The 16,255-nt window shown below is 32.3% G+C and overlaps 2 protein-coding genes across 3 annotated transcripts in view; both read right to left on the bottom strand.

The window, feature by feature from the left end:
* LOC114331030 (STE20-related kinase adapter protein alpha) overlaps nt 1-6,272 on the bottom strand; it is a 66,774-nt gene extending 60,502 nt beyond the window's left edge. Inside the window, exons 1-2 of one of the 2 annotated variants that reach the window (XM_050656070.1) lie at nt 6,074-6,272; nt 4,537-4,800 (exon numbers count right to left, since the gene is read on the bottom strand). In XM_050656070.1, coding sequence (XP_050512027.1) covers nt 4,537-4,719 — 183 coding nt within the window. In that variant the 5' untranslated portion in view covers nt 4,720-4,800; nt 6,074-6,272. Of the gene's footprint in view, nt 1-4,536; nt 4,801-6,073 lie in introns of those variants that run through there. The other variant, XM_050656071.1, reaches the window with a different exon arrangement.
* A 7,657-nt stretch (nt 6,273-13,929) lies between these two features.
* On the bottom strand, nt 13,930-15,467 carry LOC126888622 (uncharacterized). Its single transcript, XM_050656978.1, has 3 exons — nt 15,275-15,467; nt 14,677-15,186; nt 13,930-14,618 (listed from the first exon to the last, which is right to left on the bottom strand). The coding sequence occupies exons 1-3, from the start codon at nt 15,465-15,467 to the stop codon at nt 13,930-13,932; spliced, it is 1,392 nt and encodes a 463-aa protein (XP_050512935.1).
* Nucleotides 15,468-16,255: the final 788 nt, after the last annotated feature.

Genomic DNA, 16,255 nt, shown 5'->3' with positions numbered 1-16,255 from the left:
ATCTACATAATAATATTACCTAGGCATATGCATTGAAAAATATTAAAAATTAATCGCGTACGCGTATGAACGAAATCAATATGCACACAATTCAACTACATATTCGGTCCACTCCTGACAGAAGCGCATCTCAAAATCGCCGCTTGTCAAGCAGTTGTCCGGTTTAAAAATTGGTCAGGGTTCAATGACCGCAACCCACTAGTCGCGCGAATTTTGGTACTCTGGAAGCGATCGTCCTAGTGCATCCTAGCGCCTTCCGACTGTTACCGCTACATGTACATTTGCTTAAAGAATATGTATTTCGATTTAAATTTTTTGCAGATATTTTTCCTTTTACTGATCTTTTATTTGACATTTTACAGATGAAGTCAAATGACATTGCATTTTGTATAAGACAAATTGATGACTTTATTAATACGATAATTAAAAAACGAGAGCAGTTTAAAAATATTTGGGATAAAACTGAAAATATGGGGTTTGAACATGAAAGAAAAATAATGAATGTTGTTCTGAAGCTATTTTCTTGTGGCATTCTTATAATCAAGTATATTCAAATGGGAAATAAGCCACAATTTTACCTAAAAATGATTTTATTAACGTTTCGACGCCCAAGTCGGGTGTCGTTGTCAAAATACAAAATAATACTAAATAAACAAAAATGTTATTGCTTAGTAAAAAATTCTTCTAATAATTTATTTAATCTGACTCATTTATATCGGCAATTCAGACACGTATTATACATTTTAAAGTAGACGACTTTAAAATGATATTGCCAATATTGATGAGTTGCGTTCCTGGGACGACTTTACTAAAAGATAGTTCATTCAATTACATGAAATCAATCCCAACTCAAGAATATCCGCCACAAAAAATCATAGCATGTGATCTGTCTTTAAAAAGACAACCAAATGCAACGGTGGCACTGAAATTCTCGCGTTAGTGATTCCATAGTAAATCACGAGGGAAAACCAGGAAAAACCTCGTGATACTATCCCGACATCGTAAGTATTTGGGTTTACATTTAGTTTATTCTCAAAACTAATACCGAATTCTGACTTGATATTTTAAATTTTAAATAATACTAAAATACTCAATGTACTAACTCGATATGTTACTGATTTACTAATTGTGGTATTTTCTTTCTATTGACTTCCTCCTTTAATATGGGTAACCACATCCTACTGCATTCTACCGAGGAATTTGCGACACAATTGGTTTCATTTAGCATAATTAGAGCCGCTTCTTTGATTTCTCTCTTTTTACTATCTGCTTCCTTTAGGACTATACTTGAATCTCTCCACTGAACTCTATGTTCATTATCCCATGCGTGTTGACATATTTGAGATCTATCAAATTCTCTATTTTTTATATAAGACTGATGTTCATTTACTCTAACGTCTGATGGTCTTGACGTTTCACCTATATAAAATTGTTCGCATTCACAAGGTATTTTATAAATACAATTCTTTGTTCTTTCTTGTTCACTGTTAGGTTTAGTTTTAGATAGAATAGATCTCAATGTGTTTGTTGTTTTGAATGTTGTTGATATGTTGAATTTATTTCCTATTGTTTTAAGTTTCTCGGATAGTCCTTTTACATATGGTATTGATATTTTCCTCGTATTATTTCTTGTGAATGTTGTAGGATCCCGTTCTAAGTTGTTTGATCGATAAGATAATAAGATTGGATCGAATGGAACAGAACAACTTAGAACGGGATCCTACAACATTCACAAGAAATAATACGAGGAAAATATCAATACCATATGTAAAAGGACTATCCGAGAAACTTAAAACAATAGGAAATAAATTCAACATATCAACAACATTCAAAACAACAAACACATTGAGATCTATTCTATCTAAAACTAAACCTAACAGTGAACAAGAAAGAACAAAGAATTGTATTTATAAAATACCTTGTGAATGCGAACAATTTTATATAGGTGAAACGTCAAGACCATTAGACGTTAGAGTAAATGAACATCAGTCTTATATAAAAAATAGAGAATTTGATAGATCTCAAATATGTCAACACACATGGGATAATGAACATAGAGTTCAGTGGAGAGATTCAAGTATAGTCCTAAAAGAAGCAGATAGTAAAAAGAGAAAAATCAAAGAAGCGGCTCTAATTATGCTAAATGAAACCAATTGTGTCGCAAATTCCTCGGTAGAATGCAGTAGGATGTGGTTACCCATATTAAAGGAGGAAGTCAATAGAAAGAAAATACCACAATTAGTAAATCAGTAACATATCGAGTTAGTACATTGAGTATTTTAGTATTATTTAAAATTTAAAATATCAAGTCAGAATTCGGTATTAGTTTTGAGAGTAAACTAAATGTAAACCCAAATACTTACGATGTCGGGATAGTATCACGAGGTTTTTCCTCGTGATTTACTATGGAATCTCTAACGCGAGAATTTCAGTGCCACCGTTGCATTTGGTTGTCTTTTTAAAGACAGATCACATGCTATGATTTTTTGTGGCGGATATTCTTGAGTTGGGATTGATTTCATGTAATCGAATGAACTATCTTTTAGTAAAGTCGTCCCAGGAACGCAACTCATCAATATTGGCAATATCATTTTAAAGTTGTCTACTTTAAAATGTATAATACGTGTCTGAATTGCCGATATAAATGAGTCAGATTAAATAAATTATTAGAAGAATTTTTTACTAAGCAATAACATTTTTGTTTATTTAGTATTATTTTGTATTTTGACAACGACACCCGACTTGGGTGTCGAAACGTTAATAAAATCATTTTTAGGTAAAATTGTGGCTTATTTCCCATTTGAATATACTTGATTATAAAAATAATGAAGATTGATAATGTCGGCAACAGAGAGACCTTTTGATAATATTCTATAACAAATGAATTCTAACTTTCAAAATTTTAACGATTTAAAATTTGTAGAATTATATATAATCTTAATATTTCTAATTATAATTCATCAAAATTTCCCAGAGAGGAATTTATTTCACTACGATTAAATAATGAAAATCTTTTGATATCCCAGCTTTGCATTCTCAGTTTAGTGTCGTTTATGAAACAACTGATATTAGTGATAAAGAAATACCCAGAAATCTGGGTATTTCTTTATAACTACTAGTTTAAACAAGTCACTGAGTGAAGTGGTCAAGTTGTGTGAAGTAGTAGGTACTAACTATCCCAGCCACAACTGCATCAGTTGAACGAAGTTTTTCATTATTAAAATGCATTAGAAGTTTCAAATTAAAAGTTTAAAAGAAATTCAACAAGCGAAATTTAGCCCTATTATCCATTGAAAAAGACTGCATTCAACAATAGGGCTTTTCATTCACAGTCATTTGTTTCAAGCTTCTGTCATGTGTCACATAATATTAATATATCTACGTCATACGTTATTGGTATATGCAATGATACAAACCAAAGACGTATGACGTAGATATATTAATATCATGTGACACATGACAGAAGCTCGAAACAAATGACAATCGATGAAAAGCCCTATTATCAGAAGTTGATAGGAGAATAGACCTCAAGTAACACTAAGTGTCACATTGTTGAAAGTTGTGTGTTGTGGAAAATGCCTCGCAATATAATTTTTTTTTAAATAGAACTCTTCTTTAGGAAACAAAGTCCGGCGCGAGGACTCAAGGCCCGAGCTAGCAATATAGATCAATGATAGGTCACTATGGTTTGTTTTTAAACCAAGAGGAGTGATTCAAATTTACCGCGCTGTATTGCTTGTTTGTAATTGGTCCAACCGCAGGCAAGTTTACTCCACTGTTATAAAATTTTGACACTGATGACATTTATTAAATTTTGACACTAGTGATATGTCATAGGTTAATTAAGTTATATCAGCGATTTTTTGTGTTTTCTGTGTTATTCCTTTAATTTTTAGATTGTTAGTCTGCTTTTATATAAAAAGCAGTTGTTTTTGGAACTCTTTAGCAACGTATTAATTTATATAATATTTATGGATTACCGTTGAGGGCCGACTAGATCAACCAAAAAAGAAGATGTATTTGGCTATTATTCTAGTAACTTTCTTAGGTGTAAATCTGTCTTTTTAGTTTACTCCTCCTGGTTAAAAAACAAACTATAGTCACTAGAAATAGCGGGAATAGAGTGCCTCACGCATTGATCGGGGTAGGATTTAGTGTGTAAGTCCTTGTACCCAGGACGTCTCACATAAGCACTTTGCTGATAGAGAGCCCCTATAGCGCATCAGAGTGTTATCAGGTGGGAAGTGACTCGACCCTCGACCCTTAAGAAAATATTTTTATATCCTTATTGAATCGCTTCCCCTTCCGAAAAAGTCACTGCACGCCACTGGAGCAGATATAAGTATAATGAATGATACAGTGTACTGAATTCAGAATGTGTTTGAAACGTATCTAGAACTAGTGAGCGAGGGCTTAGATAAATACGTGATGGAGCCTTCAGGGACTGCTTACCAGTTAGAGGGTTATACTTTATCATCAATTAACCATGTAGATATAATAAATACACATGATACTTCAAGTTTTGATTAATCTTACCTCTAACAATTTTATATCCCCGGGAATTTTGTCAACATTAAATTTCTTGACGGCAACCATAACACCTGAAGGAAGGTGTTTTGCAAGTTGAACCACAGCTTTATTATCGAAGCATTGCCCCAAAATTGATATTGTCTGGTATTCTGAAATGTTGGCTTTATAGGCTGACATTTTAGATTCCATGCTAATTAGCTAATTTTCTTGTTTTGTTTATTTATTTAGGGAAAAAATATAAATATAACCTCAAAAACATGTTTTCAACATAGATATATAATACTCTAGATTGCGCCCTGCGATCTTAAAATGGGTAACGGTTGCGACAGAGATAAATGAGCCTATTTGGTCGGTAGTCTCTTTTTAATTTAAGGGGAATATCAACGACGTGAATATCCCACTTTATCGAGTAATATGTGTTGACAGTTGGAGCGGGTGGTGACGGGAAATGGTCTTTGGTCTTCGGACGTGGGTAATCGTGGTTCGAATCCCATACCAACTTTACTTTTTTTATTTTTATTTAATCAATATTGCGTTTATTAGATATTTTTACATCTGAAAAATGGACCTAAGTAAATCTAGCAGATAATAAATGTATGTATAGTAAGTTAATATTGGAATACATAATTTGTGAACTGCATAGTAAAATAAAAGTCATTCGTTATTAATATAAATTCGTCCTTATTCGAATGATGTGAATGTTTGTTTTGCTTCTACTTTTTTAAAAAATTGTAACAATAGTTTCATAAATAAAAATAATGTCTAATTACTTATAATTGAATCGGTCATTTCAAAAACAGCAAAGTCCACAATTTTCAGAAACTAACTTTTTGAGAGGAATAGACTCCTTTAAGATAAACGTTGTGTGCAAAAACGACACCAGTCCAGTAAAAACATTAGCAACAAAACTACAATATAACTCTGAATTTTGATGTCATCCATTTCATCCATCTTTCGACTATTAATAGTTAGTTTTCTTTGCTCTTCTGTAAAATTAGGAATATGTGACTCATGTTGGTTTTTAAATGACCGATTCAATTAATAAATCGATGGTACATTATGTTGATATTAATTATTGGTAATTTTTTACGAATATTTTTAACAATTACTTTATACTATTCTACAATTAACTTATTAAAAAAATAACATTGGCTTTTATATTTTTAAAAATCTATAGGTACCTACACAGTTTTTCTTATTTGTTATATATTTCTTTGGATAGATTTACTTTAGAGATGTAATAATATCTAATAAACGCAATATTGATTAAATAAAAAATAAAAAAAGTAAAGATTGGTACGGGATTCGAACCAGGATTATCCACGTCCGAAGACAAACGACCAGTTCTCGTCGCCATCCGCTCGAACTGTCAAACCATCTAAAATACTCGACGACAGAGTAGGATAGTGACGTCGTCGATACTCCCCTTGAATTAGAAAGAGACTACCGACCAAATAGGCTCATTTATCTCTGTCGCAACCGTCACCCATTTTAAGATCGTAAGGCGCAATCTAGAGTATTATATATCTATGGTTTTCAACATTCTTGAAGAGTAAATATAACCAAAGAACTGCAAAAGCATTACATAAATATTTATCACACAATTAATGTAATAGGAATTATTAAGTAATTAAATAAAAAGTATCGGTGTGTTACTAAAGAACCGCAAGAATTATCAATCAAAATTCACAATAAAATAAAAATTCAAAAACATTTTGACAGTGCAAGGCATAGGGCAGGGCATTCCAAAGACTTTGACGTTTATCACTATCACACCGGTGGGACAGCGTTGCCAGAGTTGGTAGAATTGTACCAGTGCATCACTGATCCCGACCAATCATAAGGTTTGTTCCAACACGACTGAGAACCGTACATGTAACGATCACCGTCCTGCGCAGTACCATGGAACGTATTATTTCGTTCCCATGGAACGTTAATTATCTAGTAACGAAACGGTAATCTGACGGTTCTTGGTCGTGTTGGAACAAACCTATAGCAAACGTATCGCTGTCATCGGAAGCGCACGGTGAAAAGAATTTTGGACGACTTCGCGCACGTTCACCAAATTGGAACATTGAAAACAATGTATTTTTCGAGGAGTGAGCTTACTGATCTGCAGTTAAAAGTGAATTGTCAAAATATTTATATTTCATTTATTAACATTAATAATGATATGTACAACTTGCACAATACGCTCCATTAGTCTGACGTCACGAGATGGGTGGAGTCAATGCCTGTATCAAAGAATACATATCTCTCACAAGAACCGACACGGACGGCGATTCTTTTGTTGTTAGCATGTACTTAATTTTAGTATCGAGTTGGCAAGTGTACACGCGAGTACACTGAGAAAAGTCTCGCACATTTCTGGCGTGTATCAATAAAATTTTAGTTGCACTGAGAGAAAGGTTGCATGCAGGGCCGGCTTTTGTTGACATTCTTAATATGGTGGAATTATTTTTGATTTACAAAAGGTTGCAAATACAACACAAAGTAATGGTGAGAATTATATTGATTAAAACCATGGATAAAATACCTTTTTTATCCTGATTTTAGCATTGAAAGACCAATAATAAAATATATTATAGTGGCGTGACATTCACTAATTATTCTTTTTGGCTTATATTGATACAACGATACAAAATATAATTTGTTGTTTTCACCAATTTTGAAAAAGTGTGAACAAGTTGGTGAGAATTTGAACGACTTGGTGTGACCTAATAGGCTGTCTGTCCGTCCGACCGCGAATATAACTCCTTCAGTCACTATACCAGGTAGAATGACAAATGAGGTGTCAAATGAAAGCTTATAATCCATGGATGGTACTCAAGGTGAGACATTTGACCTAGACTGTCTGTCCGTCCGACCGGAAATGTAACTCCTCCGTCACTATACCAGGTAGAATCACAAATGAGGTGTCGAATGAAAGCTCATAATACATGGATGGTACTAAAGGTGGGAAATTTGACCTAGGACTTCCGGTTTTAGAAATGCGACCGGAAGTACTCTTTTTATAGTGATATATTATTCGACGCGCATTCGCAAGACGAGAACAAATATATACTTCTGGTTTCATGACTGTCTGTCCGTCCGACCGCGAATACAACTCCTCAGTTACTAATACAGATAGAATGAAAAATGAGGTGTCGAATTAAAGCTTATAACCCATGGATGGTATTAAAGATGAGAAATTTGACATCGGACTTCGGTTTTAGAGTTACAACCGTAGGTACTGCTTTAAAGTCACTCAAAATATGATATGAATGTAAAACAAGATGACAAAATTAGTAAAATCGTAGATCAATCGACGCAAAGTTACACGAAGAGTTCCAATATCGACTTCCAGTTCTACTTTCGATTACTTTGGGTGAAAACCTAGGACCAATTACTTGTTTGTCGAGGTATTTCCTAATTCATTATATTCGTTATTTCGTAAAATAATCGAAAAATAACAGCCGTTGTAACCGTCACGGAATCCAATTCTTTTTGGATGACAAATGTTCGTGATCAACAACAAGAAACTGTATGTTAAAATCGAATGTCAATATTTTCAATTTTTATTGTCTTGGAAACCAGCCAGAACATTCCGTACATTCCAGCCAAAACCAGCCAGTACATTCTTTAAAGTCGAATATCGGGGTAAATAAATAAAAAACCAATAAGTATTGTACTATTTTATTTCTATAAATATAAAGATGTAATAACTGAAAAAATATATATAGTATACAATAAAAACTAATAAGCAATCGAGAAAAGAGAAAAAGTAATTTTTTTAATTAATATATTAATTAATATATATATGGAAACGTTTTGATCATTATGGTCAGAAGCTTATATTCCATATGAAAGCAGCCTTTAGCTTTTTTTGTTGGATCGCAAGTATAATCAAGATAATGTAAACCTATTATGAAGAGTGTATTGTCAATTATCAAGCATTAACTTGAATGTTGAAACAATTTCAAGTGATATTGGATCAAACTTTTTGAATTAGCTAAATTATATAATGTTACTCCTGAAAATCCTGAATTTCAAGTAGTCAGTCATAAACTGTTTTATATATTTGACCTAAGTTATTGTTTTATACAAACTACAGAAACAATTTAATGACACATAGTTTATTAAATTTAATTTAGGTTTGCTGATAAGAGTACTTTATGGAAGTTTTTGTGAGTATTGGATTCTCAACTTTTTAAACACAGCACGTGGCTTGTGGAATGAACACATATAAAATATGACTTTGTGCTCTTCCTGCAGATGCATTTGGTACAGTAGAGGTCAAAGAAAGGTTAGAGAATTTGTATGATATTTTAGATTCAAATTCTTTGTGAAATCCCAATAAATACAAAATTAATTTTTTATACGTTAGTTTATAGTTCATGAAAAAGCTTAAAATAATTAATTCACATAATCAAGATATCTCAAAAAGAATTAAATTGTATAAATGTTGGAAAATAACAATTAATAGTTGTAGGCTATATAAGAAAATAAGTCTATACAAAATATTATGAGCTACAAACTGATACAAAAACAAAATACTAACGCCAAGCCAAGCCAAACAAAAAACTGTGACAACAAACGCCGATCCTGTACAAGACAAATGTCACCAAAATTATTTGCTATTCATACAAATTGAGAAATGGCCGATCTGGCACATGCGCATAAAAATTTAGTTCATAGATAATCCGTTTGTGTCGGTTCTTGAAGAACCGACACGGACGGCGATTCTTTTGTTGTTAGCATGTACTTAATTTTAGTATCGAGTTGGCAAGTGTACACGCGAGTACACTGAGAAAAGTCTCGCACATTTCTGGCGTGTATCAATAAAATTTTAGTTGCACTGAGAGAAAGGTTGCATGCAGGGCCGGCTTTTGTTGACATTCTTAATATGGTGGAATTATTTTTGATTTACAAAAGGTTGCAAATACAACACAAAGTAATGGTGAGAATTATATTGATTAAAACCATGGATAAAATACCTTTTTTATCCTGATTTTAGCATTGAAAGACCAATAATAAAATATATTATAGTGGCGTGACATTCACTAATTATTCTTTTTGGCTTATATTGATACAACGATACAAAATATAATTTGTTGTTTTCACCAATTTTGAAAAAGTGTGAACAAGTTGGTGAGAATTTGAACGACTTGGTGTGACCTAATAGGCTGTCTGTCCGTCCGACCGCGAATATAACTCCTTCAGTCACTATACCAGGTAGAATGACAAATGAGGTGTCAAATGAAAGCTTATAATCCATGGATGGTACTCAAGGTGAGACATTTGACCTAGACTGTCTGTCCGTCCGACCGGAAATGTAACTCCTCCGTCACTATACCAGGTAGAATCACAAATGAGGTGTCGAATGAAAGCTCATAATACATGGATGGTACTAAAGGTGGGAAATTTGACCTAGGACTTCCGGTTTTAGAAATGCGACCGGAAGTACTCTTTTTATAGTGATATATTATTCGACGCGCATTCGCAAGACGAGAACAAATATATACTTCTGGTTTCATGACTGTCTGTCCGTCCGACCGCGAATACAACTCCTCAGTTACTAATACAGATAGAATGAAAAATGAGGTGTCGAATTAAAGCTTATAACCCATGGATGGTATTAAAGATGAGAAATTTGACATCGGACTTCGGTTTTAGAGTTACAACCGTAGGTACTGCTTTAAAGTCACTCAAAATATGATATGAATGTAAAACAAGATGACAAAATTAGTAAAATCGTAGATCAATCGACGCAAAGTTACACGAAGAGTTCCAATATCGACTTCCAGTTCTACTTTCGATTACTTTGGGTGAAAACCTAGGACCAATTACTTGTTTGTCGAGGTATTTCCTAATTCATTATATTCGTTATTTCGTAAAATAATCGAAAAATAACAGCCGTTGTAACCGTCACGGAATCCAATTCTTTTTGGATGACAAATGTTCGTGATCAACAACAAGAAACTGTATGTTAAAATCGAATGTCAATATTTTCAATTTTTATTGTCTTGGAAACCAGCCAGAACATTCCGTACATTCCAGCCAAAACCAGCCAGTACATTCTTTAAAGTCGAATATCGGGGTAAATAAATAAAAAACCAATAAGTATTGTACTATTTTATTTCTATAAATATAAAGATGTAATAACTGAAAAAATATATATAGTATACAATAAAAACTAATAAGCAATCGAGAAAAGAGAAAAAGTAATTTTTTTAATTAATATATTAATTAATATATATATGGAAACGTTTTGATCATTATGGTCAGAAGCTTATATTCCATATGAAAGCAGCCTTTAGCTTTTTTTGTTGGATCGCAAGTATAATCAAGATAATGTAAACCTATTATGAAGAGTGTATTGTCAATTATCAAGCATTAACTTGAATGTTGAAACAATTTCAAGTGATATTGGATCAAACTTTTTGAATTAGCTAAATTATATAATGTTACTCCTGAAAATCCTGAATTTCAAGTAGTCAGTCATAAACTGTTTTATATATTTGACCTAAGTTATTGTTTTATACAAACTACAGAAACAATTTAATGACACATAGTTTATTAAATTTAATTTAGGTTTGCTGATAAGAGTACTTTATGGAAGTTTTTGTGAGTATTGGATTCTCAACTTTTTAAACACAGCACGTGGCTTGTGGAATGAACACATATAAAATATGACTTTGTGCTCTTCCTGCAGATGCATTTGGTACAGTAGAGGTCAAAGAAAGGTTAGAGAATTTGTATGATATTTTAGATTCAAATTCTTTGTGAAATCCCAATAAATACAAAATTAATTTTTTATACGTTAGTTTATAGTTCATGAAAAAGCTTAAAATAATTAATTCACATAATCAAGATATCTCAAAAAGAATTAAATTGTATAAATGTTGGAAAATAACAATTAATAGTTGTAGGCTATATAAGAAAATAAGTCTATACAAAATATTATGAGCTACAAACTGATACAAAAACAAAATACTAACGCCAAGCCAAGCCAAACAAAAAACTGTGACAACAAACGCCGATCCTGTACAAGACAAATGTCACCAAAATTATTTGCTATTCATACAAATTGAGAAATGGCCGATCTGGCACATGCGCATAAAAATTTAGTTCATAGATAATCCGTTTGTGTCGGTTCTTGGGAGATATGTATTCTTTGCCTGTATCTAAACCATATCTAAACAAACTTTCCAGCCATCATAGAAAAAAAGTGTTGTGTGATTGGGTAGCAGGGCCGGCGATATCGGGCCTGCAAGGGATGCACTACAGGCGGGCGCTCCTGTTTGGGGGGCGCCAAAATGAGCTTTTTTTCTTCTGGTGTTATACAAAATCGTTGTGTCAGAATAACAAGGTTCTAACTGCCTCAGGTGCCATTTTTAGTTATGACTGTTTAAAGTTTCTATGTTATATATTTATTTTACTATTGTCGCCACTTTTATGTGTTAACAATGTAAATTTTTAAAAAAATTCATATATTTTTATTAACAGTAAAAGGTTACTTCAATAGTTAATACAAAGGAGTTCTGATTTGAGAAATGAATTAAACTTATTTAATCAAGTTCTATTTTCCACACATACCTTTATTTAACAATTAGTATACAATAAAACAACCTCTAGTTGTTTAATAAAGTCTTATTATTAACTTATAAACACTTTTAGTTCTTGCAGATAGGACCTTGTGTACTTAGTTGACTGTTTTTTATGTCAGTTATTAGAAGCTTGTTAACTTATCAACATTTAAAATTCTCTGAGATAGAACCTTGTAACTTACGTATTTCAGCCACCTGTTAATAGATGTCGGTGCTAGGATCATATTAAGGTAAAGAACATAAAATAGAACCAAGTTACATAAAAATCTCAATTTTAAAAAATTTGCAGATAGAACCTTGTTAAGGCCGCGTCTCACCATCAAATAATTTGATCAAACAATTTGAGCAAACTTGACGTACTTGAGAAAGTACGTCAAAGTGACGTCACAATTGCAGTTTTTTTGAAATTCTAAAAATCTGTGCTCTCACTATTAAGGCGGCTGCACAATTGACCGGGAACGGGAACGAGAACGGAAACGGGAACGAGAACGGAAACTGAAAGCATCAGCAGATTCACAATTAAATGGTAAACAGCTGTTTTGTGTCACTGTCGCTTGTGCTATTAATTATTTTTCTTCTCAAAATAAATTTTGTGGAACGATCTTTTTCTAATTTTATTAAAAGAACATGTCTGTGAACTCTAAAAATATGGATTTATTTGATGACGAGCTTTTATAATATTTTCGTTTTTTATAATCTTGGAACTAATTTACACAATATGTGTGCAATCGCAAAGGTTTGTCAGCATAAAGATAAAAAGCATATCATTCAAATATTTATATTATTATTGTATCTAGTTACCATATAAGTACACGTACTATGATCTACATCAATCATACGGATGAGGACATTTTTCCAATAAAGAAATCAATCGTCGTTCGTCATTTATTTTAATGCAAAATGTATAAAAATTGTCAATAAAACTTGATCACACACTTCTAATAACAAATTTTTATTGGGCATTTGACAGTATTTTTAATACTGCCTTCTGATTGGTTCCGGGAATACAACGGGAACGAGAAAGTTGAAACATGGTCAACTTTCCCGTTCCCGTTACCGGACAGCTTCTCGTTCTCGGTTATTGTGCATCTACAACATTAATTTACATACAGTCCATTCATTTTACAAATTCCCAACTGTAAACAAACGCACGTGGAAGCTAAACAGGGCCGTACTGAGGTGTATCATATGTTTTTTAAAAATATTTACTTTTGAAACTAATACCGTAAGAATTGCTTGAAATTTAATTGTAAACAAAATTTTATGTTCTTTTTAAGGGGAAAGGCGCAAAATATCGGCTGTCAAAATTTTTAATGTGTTTTAAATTATTCATTTTTTTTCGATTCCTGAGAAAACGAATAAGTATTTTTGAAAAATTTAAACGCAGAATAAAATATTACCTTATTACCGAGGGTCAAGAGTCCCTTATAATAAATAAAAAGTTTCTTTTTAGTGAAATATTTGCAATTAAAAATCTTCCTAAATTTTCTCTTTTATTTTCACCCCTGTAACTTATTAAAATAAAGATTATAGAAGTTTTCAGGGACTTTCGGCCCTCAATAATAATGTAATCTTTCATTCTGCATTTAAATTTTTCAAAAATATTTATTATTTTTACAGGACTCGAAAAAAATGAATACCTATATTTAAAACACATTGAACATTTTGACAGGCGAAATTTTACGCCTATGTCCTTAAGAAAAATGTGGTAAAATAAAATATTTATTAACTGATATATACAAAACAATGTGAACATTTTGAATAAAGTAGCATCATATTTTAAGGTTTTCAAAATATAAAAACATCCCAACTATTCAGAGTCTGAAAAGCTAGATGTGCTGCTGTCTTCATCTGGATTTATTATTATCGGTTCAATATGGTTCTCTATGATGTTATCCAACTTCCACATTTTGGACTCAACTTTTTGTTGAACATGTTGCACACATTTTTGCCATTTACTTGGGCTAACATTATCTATTGCATCATAGAAAATATTCTTCATGTCGGCAAATTTATAGGTGGTGTTTTTGGCTGCTACATAATTTTTCACCTCTGCCCAGATGAGCTCAATCGGATTGAGCTCACAGTGATACGGAGGCAGCCTTAACACTATTTTATTTTGGGTCTTTGCCATCTCATCAATAATATATTTGTTGTACTGACTCTTATGTTCCTTAACAATAGCTAAGAGTTGTACTTTTAACATAGAGTCATCAAAACCTATATTTTTTGATCTCAGCCACGCTTGGATATCAGCTTTTCTAGAAGCGGTCGTCGGAATTTTTTCCATTTTTCTGGAATGATACGGAGCGTTGTCCAATACTATGATGGAGTTGTCATCTAATCGGGGCAGTATATTTTTAAACCAGTTTTCAAAGGATTCCCCGTCCATCTCTTCATGGTAGTCCACACTTTTTTTAGATTCAAACACCCACAGCGCTTCTGGAACAAACCCATCTTCGCTGCCAATGTGACAGATTATGAGTCTTTTTCCCTTTCCTGAAAATTTGGTTATTTTAAAATTTACTTGAATTGTAAAAGCACATACAACATTTACCTGCAGGATTTTTTAACCCCGTAGAAAGTCCATCTAAAAACGCTTGTCTATAAGATGTTACCGAATTGTCTGCCCATACCTTAGATTTGGTGTGACCAGCGTTTAGCCAAGTCTCGTCTAGATAATAAATTTTACGGTTTTCGTTTCTGTAGGCCTTAATTTTAATAAGAAATTCTCGTCTCCACAAGACAATTTCATCCCTGTCCATCAAAATACTGTTTCGCTGACGACGTTGAAACTTAAAATTTATTTCTTTCAATAATTTGAAAAACGTAGTTCTTTTGAAGTTAGGCAAAAGCGGATCTTCATTAACAACCCTCAGAACTTTTTCTATTGTTGGTATTTCATTCCGAAAAAAGAACTGGTGTATTATTCTTCGTACTGCTTCTTTGGTTAAGTCATCCAACGAGTTAATAATACTTCGACGTTGCTCAGTTTTTTTAGGTGTCGACAATATTCCCGTATTTTCATATTCTTGAACAATATTACGTACACTACGGCTACATACGCCTACAATAGATAGAAAGTAACAATAATTTAATTAAATAAAGTGAAAATGCGCATTCTAAAATAATGAAGAAACAACATCAGTACTTACCTGTTTTATCTGCTACCCTAATAGAAATCGCACTTTTCGACTTTGTAGGGTTCTCCTGTATTTCCGTTTTAAATACATTCAGGATCATTTCCTTCGTTTTCACGTCAAAATGTCCCTTTACTGGTCTTTTTTTAGGTGGAGTGAGGGTTAAATTAATATCAACCAGTTCGTCTGCTGTATCAGTGCTTGACATTTTTGTTATTCTATTTATTTATCTTCAATAACTTAATATGTAACCGATTAAGGGAATAAACCTAGGGAAAAATAATATGTATTGTAATAAAACCAACATCATCCAAAGTATCTATCGGTAAAGTTATAGTCCTCCAAATTTTAAAGAACAGCTTGCATTGACATGAAATTTGCGCTACACATAATTAACATGTCAAAGGAAAAAAGTGATATTGTGCCATTTTTCAACAAAAAAAGATCAAACTGCTTATTTTTGAAAAAATGCTTTTTTTCAAAATAACTTAAAAATTATTAATGATAACAAAAATCTGAAAGAGCAAAAAAATGTAGGTGTTGCTTTTCTGGTTATCTTGGATTTTTTGTTTTTCTAAAAAACAAAAATTGGTTAAGATATCGCTGTTCAAAATTTGCATACATTCGTGAATAGTAAAGTCCGGATTATAAGCATTCAGCTTTTCTTCGCTTTTTTGCTTATAGTCAGGATTTTTAGTACAAATACTGATTTTAAAGATATGTTGTTTATCTTTGTTTATTTTACTTCTTATGATAAATATAGTTTAATTTCATGTATACCTGTCTTATGCAAAATTCTCTGAAGTATACAGAGCTATAAAACACTAATAAAACACTAATAATAAACCATAATAATTTTAATCCCTTAGGCTTAGGAGATAAACGGAAAAAACCCATCGGTTTACCTGTCCATGTAATAAACTAATTATTTACAGCCCACATTTATTATATTGTTCTAAAATACTTTTCGTATCGGTGCATTTGTCTAAATTTAAA

The sequence above is a fragment of the Diabrotica virgifera genome, chromosome 7 (assembly GCF_917563875.1).
Source record: "Diabrotica virgifera virgifera chromosome 7, PGI_DIABVI_V3a".
Lineage (NCBI taxonomy): Eukaryota > Metazoa > Arthropoda > Insecta > Coleoptera > Chrysomelidae > Diabrotica > Diabrotica virgifera.
This window is presented reverse-complemented; position numbering and strand designations above follow the sequence as displayed.

Coding starts and splice junctions, on each gene's coding strand:
- LOC126888622 (XM_050656978.1), bottom strand. CDS start 15,467: ATGTCAAGCACTGATACAGCAGACGAACTGGTTGATATTAATTTAACC. Junction 15,187..15,274: donor TAGGGTAGCAGATAAAACAG/GTAAGTACTGAT, acceptor TATCTATTGTAG/GCGTATGTAGCCGTAGTGTA. Junction 14,619..14,676: donor GGGGTTAAAAAATCCTGCAG/GTAAATGTTGTA, acceptor CCAAATTTTCAG/GAAAGGGAAAAAGACTCATA.